General features: G+C 35.3%; 1 protein-coding gene across 1 annotated transcript in view; it reads right to left on the reverse strand.

The window, feature by feature from the left end:
- Positions 1-6,877: 6,877 nt before the first annotated feature.
- LOC135216520 (uncharacterized) overlaps positions 6,878-8,754 on the reverse strand; it is a 23,966-nt gene continuing 22,089 nt past the window's right edge. Inside the window, exons 3-4 of the mRNA XM_064251893.1 lie at positions 7,318-7,466; positions 6,878-7,064 (exon numbers count right to left, since the gene is read on the reverse strand). Of these exons, the coding sequence (XP_064107963.1) occupies positions 6,878-7,064; positions 7,318-7,466 (336 nt within the window). The remainder of the gene's footprint in view (positions 7,065-7,317; positions 7,467-8,754) is intronic.

An 8,754-nucleotide genomic window follows, 5' to 3' on the forward strand; every position in this document is an offset into this window, starting at 1 on the left:
AAACTGAATGAAACCATCAAGAAAGCCCCCCTACAACCTATAGAAGGTAGAGGAGAACCCTTTAGCAAAGTGATTATAGACATGGTTGGACCACTGCTAAAGACAAAAAAAGGAAATGAGTATTTTTTAACATTAATGTGTCCTGTGACAAGATATCCAGAGGCGATCCCTGTTAGAAACATATCTGCCAAGATAGTTGCTGAAAAACTTGTGGAGTTTTTCTCAAAGTTTAGTATACCAGAAATAGTACAAAGTGATAGAGGAACAAAATTTACTTCAAAGTTATTCCAGGATGTGATGAATTTGTTAGGAGTGAAACAACAGTTATCCACTGCTTATCATCCAGAGACTCAAGGTGCCTTGGAAAGGTTTCACCAGACATTGAAAAGTTTGCTGACAAAGTATTGTTCTGAGTCAGGAAGAGAATGGGATGTTGTTTTACCATTAATGTTGTTTGAAGTGAGGAGTGCTTATCAAGAAAGTATGGGATGTGCACCTAATGAAATGATTTTTGGAAGAGAAGTGAGAGGACCGTTGAAGATTCTTGCAGAAAATTGGGAAGGAAACCAAGAGGAAAGCCAAAGTGATTATGTAAAGAACTTAAGGAAAAGGTTGGAAGAGATTAGAAAATTTTCTTTAGAAAATCTGAAAGTGAGTCAAGTGAAAATGAAAAGGAGGTATGATGCAAAGACTAAGCTAAGAAGTTTTAGTGTTGGTCAACAAGTATTAGTGTTATTACTTGTCAAGAGAATTCCCCTCACTAATAAATTTCAAGGTCCTTACAAGATAATTGAGAAGTTAAGTGATAGAACATATGTGATTGTAACACCAGAAAGAAGAAGACAAAGGAAGATACATGTGAACCTCTTGAAACCTTATTTCTCAGAAACTAAAACTGAAACTGTGTCAATAACACAAACAACTTTATCTACAGAAGACGATGATGGCTACGAATTGGGAGCTGAAAGCGATGAATAATTCTTCAATTTTGAAAAATTTAAAGAAGTTGAAACATCTAAGTATTGAACAAGGTGAAGACCTAAGTGAAGTAATTAGAAGTTTTCCAGAAATTTTTGCAGATGTGCCCAGGAGTACTGATCTGACCAAGCATGAGATCAAGATTCAAGATAATGGAAAACCTTTCAAGCAAAAAGCCTATCGCTTATCACCTTATCATCGAGATGTTTTGGAGAAAGAAGATGAGTATTTGCTGCAACATAAATTAGCAGAACCCAGTTCGAGTCACTTCAGTTTTCCATGTGTGTTAGTGAAGAAACCAGATGGTTCATTTAGGATGTGTACTAATTATAGGAAATTGAATTCTATCAGTGTGGCTGACAATTATCCTTTGCCTCTTATAGATCAGTTACTTGATAATATTGGGCAAGCCAAGTTTGTTTCCAAGATAGACTTATTGAAAGATATTAGGAAATTCCCTTAGATGAGAATGCGAAGTTGCTGTCAGCTTTTATTACTCCTTTTGGACTGTATCAGTATACTGTTCTGCCGTTTGGTCTGATGAATGCACCTGCAACATTTCAACGAGTGATGGATCAACTGCTAGGATCTATAGAAGTAGTAGGTGTATACCTGGATGACATAGTGATTTACTCTACAACGTGGGAAGAACATCTGAAGATTCTGAGGATAGTTTTCAAGAAGCTACAAGAAGCAGGACTAATAGTCAACCAAGAAAAGAGTGAGTTTGGAAAGGCAACTGTGCAGTATCTTGGGTTTGAAGTTGGTAAAGGCCTTCTTGCTGCCGTAAATGGTAATGTAGAAGGTATCCGTAAGGCTACCCCACCTACTACCAGGAAACAGCTACAGAGATTTTTAGGCATGGCTGGATTCTATCGTCGTTTCTGCCCAAATTTCTCAGCCGTAGTAGCTCCCTTGACAGGCTTAACTAGTCCCAAAGCTAAGTTTGTTTGGGCTCCAGAGTGTCAAGAATCCTTTGAGAAGGTAAAAGCCATTTTAACTTAAAGACCAGTACTTCAAGCTCCAGACTTTAACAAGAAATTTGTGATACAAGTTGATGCTTCTGACTGTGGCATTGGAGCTGTTCTACTTCAAAAAGATATAAATAATATCTACCATCCTGTGTGCTTCATGTCTTCAAAATTGAAAAAAAAAACATCAGAAAGTATACTCAACAATCAAGAAGGAAACTTTAGCCTTAATCACAGTATTGAAAAAGTTTGAAGTGTATGTGAACAGACTTAGGAATGAAGAAATTTTGGTGTTGTCTGATCACAGTCCACTATCATTTATCCAGAGAATAAAAAATCATAATCAAAGACTGACCAGGTGGTCTTCGTGCCTGCAACAGTATAACTTGAGAGTGCAGGACATTAGTGGCAAAAACAATGTAGTTGATGATTATTTTTCTTGTTGCAAATCGTTAGATTCAACACCGTGATAAACATTCTTCTTGGGGGGAGGTATATTATATATTGCTACTTTCAAAACGCACATATTCACTCTTTGACTGTATAAAATATTGTGTATAAGGTTTTGGCAATATTTTTCAGATTCGTAGATAGCTTAGAGGTAGGATGTTTAAAATGTATGTTCAGATTTTGCATAACATATTTTAAAAGAGTATATAACGTAGTATGAAAAGAGAGAGAGATTATCTTTGTCCGTTCGAAGCTAGAATTGTTTCAGTTACTTTTCATCACCTCTAGATTAAGGGAGCTGGCAGTCTTCGTGTTGTTATCAAAACATGTCAATCTTAATTATCGCTCGATTTCTGTCTTGATCAGGTATGTGTCTTTGTTAAACTAGTCCGTACATGAATGTATACTCGTTTCGTACGCGTTCATCTTTGCCGAATACCACATGCAGATTTCAGAGTTTTTTTGTAAAGTTGCGTCATAATGGAAGTTTCTAGAAGCATTATACCATCTTTCTCATTGCCCCAAAACGTTTTGTGTCATCTCCACTGTCCCGCTTTCATAAGGAAGAGTTTTTTCCATTGCATCTTAGAACCGTGTTCCGTTCAGACAACTCTCTCTCCCTCTCTCTCTCTCTCTCTCTCCATCGCACGGCACTTTTGATTTTAAAGTAACATAACAATTTCATACTTACTGAATGGTCACTCGTAACTCGTAGATTTCAGAACTGATATTTCTTAGAGCTTATTTAGTATTATTTAGTGTTTTTGTGGAATCTGAACAAACATTGTGTGTAACGGCGCCTGTTTTTGTGAGTGTGAAACCAGCTGCAGCAAAGAAAGAAAACTGGTATACCAAGAAGGTAAAGTGTGTTATATTTTTATTAGCTGCAACTAATAACTATTGGTTACGATGGTTTAAAGAACTAATATCTAATGGTTATGATGGTTTGGTAAGAAACTAATAACTATTGGTTATGATGGTTTAGAGAACTAATAACTAATAATTACAATGGTTTGAGAGAAACTATTTACATTTTTACACATTGCAAATTTTTCTGTTTTGCGTTTGTTTCATTTGACTTGATTTTTATGTTATGTGCATTTATGCATTTTCTTATTAAAATGGGTGTTTTTATATATTCTGTGTGATTAATTCTTTTTGCAATTTTGGTATTTTCCAAATTTTTCTGTGTTTTCATTTGCATTCACAATTTTATTAACTTAGTTATTTTCATTAATTAATTGATGCCCATTTAATTGAATTTAACACTTGTGAATTAATATGCATTTACTTAGAATTCTTTTCAAATTTTATTGCTGTTTAGCACTTGTGAAATAATTTCCAAATTTCAATTATTGCCTAACACTTTTGTATTTTGATTGAATTAATTTTCTTGAATTTTGTGATAAATTATTTTTTTATTTAATTTTACTTAATTGATTCAAGAATTAATTGAACTTTACTTTGTTTTCAAGTAACAGTAATTTTCCCTGATATTGTGAATTTCACTTTCAATTTTGAGTTTAATAATATCTGGTTACTACACTTACCATTCATTAATTGTTACCTCATCACAGGTACTAAACTACTGAATACTCTAAAGGCAACAGTGATCCCTTAACAACTTACCAGTATTGCAGAAAATCAGACTAAGTTTATCAAAACAGGTGTGAGGTAATCTTGTAAGTAATTAAATTAATCAAAGGGCATCCCTCCATCAACAACTTTAAAAGTCTAAGTATTTCCCTGATTTCAGAATATATATATATATATATGTATATATATATATATATATATATATATGTATATATATATATATATATATATATATATATATATATATATATATATATATATAATGTATCATGTAACTGAAATAAATCATTAGACTTAAACAATCACAAAAACTTTAGAACGCTAATCATAACCTATGCGCCACAACACCGAAATACTTGTGGATACGACAATATAGATAAATGATTTCAAACAAATAGTGAACAGAAATAAACAAATATTTCAAACTTGAGAGAGAGAGAGAGAGAGAGAGAGAGAGAGAGAGAGAGAGAGAGAGAGAGAGAGAGAGATGGTTCTGTAAAGTTTTTGAATTTACAAAAAGGAACCTTATATGGCTGAGGGAGAGACAGAGAGATTGGATCTGTTGCTTTTCCCCTGTGCCCGTTAACAACGGCTTTATTTCGGCCCCTCACTAAAATCCACCTGTTTCGTCCTCTTAATTGCTCTGCTCTCTCTCTCTCTCTCTCTCTCTCGCTCTCTCTCTCTCTCTCTCTCTCTCTCTCTCTCTCTCTCTCTCAAGTTTGCAATATTTGTTTATTTCTGTCCACTATTTGTTTTAAATGATTTATCTATAGTGTCATATCCACAGGTATTTTGGTGACATGATGCATAGGTTATGATTAGTGTTGTAGATTTTTTTGTGATTGCTTAAGACTAATGATTTATTTCGGTTACCCGATATATCATCGTACGATACTGTTTCTTAATGACTCTGATGTGGTATAGAACTGACATTATTCTTTTTCTTCTTTGTACACTGACCTCATTCTCATTTTGTCTTTCTGTCTCTTTATGCCGCGTTCTTTCTCATTTTCCTCAACTGTCTTCTGTCTCTCTCCGTCTTGTTTCTTGAACCGTCCTTTCTTTTTCTCATCTCATCCCTCGCAACCTTCATTAACTTTTCCGACATTATCTCATAACCTTTTCCGTCTTTATCTCGTCTTTTTCTTCATCCGTATTCTCTTTTTTTTTTTGTCCATAGCCTTGTTTTCTCTCGCTATCGACTTCTCTCTGTCTCAAGCTTTCGATCTCTGTCTCTCACTCAACCTTCTTCTTTCTCTTTCCCACAACCATACAATCTCTTTCTCCGCTCATCTTCCTAAATATTCTTTCTCCCTCTCAACCTTCCTCACTCTTTCTTTCTCTTGCCTTGTCAAACATTATTAGTCTTCTTTTCCTTCTCTGTTTCTCTTAGTCTGTCATCCTCCCATTCTCAGTTTACCATCTACTCTTCAACTTTCTTCTCGTATCCGTTTCCTCTCATCATTTCTCTTAGCTTTCCTCCCTTTTTCTGCCACTTTATCACTTACCTTTCCTCTTCCTTACTCTCCTCTCTCTAGCCTACTTCGTTTGTCCTCCTTTTCCTTGAAACTTCCTCTCTGCATTTCTGGCCCTCAGACTTCTCTCTTTCTTAAGCTTTGAAGATATTGAGATGAACTGCTTGCATATAGTTAGTGGTGCAAGAGGAATTAACAGGTTTAGAAATATGAAGATATGTAAAAATTGTAAAAATTTTAACATTGTTAAAAAAAGGATTAGATGTTTAAATGATGGTTTGATCATGTGGAAGGAATGGGAAATTGGCATAAAACTATGTCATTTGGAGGTGCTAAGAGGAAGGAGGAGAGAAATACTTGGAAAGTGCTGGATAGGCAGAGTGAAAGAGGCAAGGAGAGGAATTGGCGTAATATCAAGGAAGCAAGTGAGTGTGCAATATTTGAATGATTATGTATTTGCCGGTGGAGTTTGATGCATTCTTAAGACCCCCTGAGTTGCTGAAAAATGTCTAATGTGAAAGCTTTGTGTGCAGGGAGTTCGTCTACGTCAGTACCACTGGGGGTATGTGCGTGATATTGAAAGTGCTACATACATACATACATTTATGCCACAAGCATTTGATTATGTTAGACTTTCACAACAATTAGTCACGAATTTTTTTTCCTGAAACAAATTCAAATTCTATATATATATTATATATATATATATATATTATATATACATATATATATACATACATATATACATATGATAATATATATATATAGATATATATATATATATATATATATATATATATATATATACATACATATATATATATATATATATATATATATAATATATATATATATATATATATATATATATATATATGTATGTATATATATCACTTAACTTTATAAAAAAGTTAAGTGAGGACGAATCTAAAGCCTGGCTCGATCATGTTGAGCAAGTCCTAAAGTCATACCACCCAGCTCTCGAAGAAGTAGCTCTGATTCTGGGTCAGCACTTAGACGGCAAGTGTGCCACAGCCTTCAACGCCCTCAGGGAGAATGCGCAAGCTGACCTTGTCGCAGTCTAGGCAGCAATAGTAAAAGCTTTTGAAATCATCCCGGACTGATACTGGCAGAGATGGAGACGTTTACCAAAGGAGGCTGGCCAGTCTGGTGGTCAGAGTGTGTTGCCACGAAAACTCCAGCACTACACCGATGGCATGACACCTCAATAGCTTCTACCTCAGATGAGATCTTTGAGCTATTTCAGCTGGAGGATTTCTCATATGCCCTTCCAGAGCTTGCCTCCCATCTGCTGGACAATATATGCATATATTAACCCTGTAGTTTAAGGTTTAGTATGATTAAAAGTTATAATTACTAGTCATTTGATAATTATATGATGATGCTCTATTTAATGACTATTGCATTCTCCCTGAGGGCGTTGAAGGCTGTGGCACACTTGCCGTCTAAGTGCTGACCCAGAATCAGAGCTACTTCTTCGAGAGCAGGGTGGTATGACTTTAGGACTTGCTCAACATGATCGAGCCAGGCTTTAGATTCGTCCTCACTTAACTTTTTTATAAGGAATCTTACACTGTTTAGCACGGAGTATAGGGGAGGAGTTCTTGGGGCCGCATGTCATAGCTTGCTCTAGTTAGCTGGTGCACCCTATCTGCTGCTTCTCTTCTGTTAGGGCTTCCCGCTCTTTCTCCCTCTCTGCTCGCTCAGCTGAGTCCCTCTGAATCATTCTACTTCTCTTTTCTCTTGGTCAAGTCACTCTGCTCTTTTCGCTGCTCGCTTCTTCTCTCCACTCTTGGCGGAGATGCTCTGCTTCTTTCTCTGCTCACTCTGCTTCCCTCTCAAGTCGCTCTGCTTCCCTCTCTGCGCCCCTCTCTGCTTTGACCTTAGCTACTCTAGCTTGAACCCATTTCTGCAGGGCTTGCCCTTTGAACTCCAAGCCCTGGCCAAGGGCCAAGTAGTAACTGTAATCTTTCTTCTACTGGGTTGTGACAGTCATGGTGGTGTGCAAGGTGCTTGTGACACTAGTAGGGTCACTGAGTCTGTTGGAAGATCTCGTCTACATAATGAAGCCAAATCATATCTACAGGTTTGAAACAGTAATTATAAACAGTAATTATAAACCCTATCAAACCTGCAGAAATGATATGGTTTTATTATGTAGACAACATCTTAACATACTGGAAGAGCAAGTGGGGTGATTTTGATGTCTTTCTACAAAAATTAAATCCCTTGGTCCCGGGAAAAATTTAAAATAGATTGGGAAAACAATAACCAAATCCCCTTTCTAGATGTCTTAATCATCAGAAATAATAACAGCTACAAATTCACTGTCTTCAGGAAACCAACATTCTCACTTTCATACATACCTTTTTACAGCTATCGTGACATTTCAGTTAAACTCGGCATAGCAAGTAACTTATTTCTTAAAGCCCTGAGAATTTGCTCCCCAGATTTTCTTAATAAAGAACTGGAAACTTTCAGAAATCAACTTATCTTGTTAAAATTCCCCAAGCACATAATAGAAAAAGCCATACTTAAAGGAAAGACCATTTTTTACAAACCCACAGAAAACAAAGAAAAGGAAAAATACACAAAATCATAATCCTTCACATAGATAATTTATAAGAGACCACACTAAGCTTAGGCCACCCAACCCTTTCATCTTCACTTATCCAAATACCCTGGGGAAATCCTTAATTACCGTGTGTGTGTGTGTGGGTGTGTAGGTATAATGTATATATATATATATATATATATATATATATACATATATATATATATATATATATATATATATATATATGTATATACTATATATATATATATATATATATATATATATATATATATATATATGTGTGTGTGTGTGTGTGTGTGTGTGTGTGTGTACATACATACATGCATATATGTGTGGGTGTGTGTGTGTGTGTGTATGGTTAAATTTTTGAAAATTCATGACTAGTTATTTTTAAAGCCTCACACAATCAAATCCTTATGGTGCCCTTGATTACTGATTATGCGACTTCCTTGACAATTTATTCATATTCGGTGTTTGAAGCAGCCCTAATCAGGTGTAGAAATTATAAATGATTAACTTCTATGAGTTATTAATTTATTTAATGGAAAGAATTTATGAATTTATAATTGAAAATCCCCCGTGATGGACCTCACACATAACATATTTGATATTTAGTTTGATGGTCATCACTTCATTTGGTATTTTTACCTTGTTGGGGAATTGCTGGAAAATTTCATTTTGATAA

This window comes from Macrobrachium nipponense, chromosome 6 (assembly GCF_015104395.2).
Source record: "Macrobrachium nipponense isolate FS-2020 chromosome 6, ASM1510439v2, whole genome shotgun sequence".
In the NCBI taxonomy this organism is placed as follows: domain Eukaryota; kingdom Metazoa; phylum Arthropoda; class Malacostraca; order Decapoda; family Palaemonidae; genus Macrobrachium; species Macrobrachium nipponense.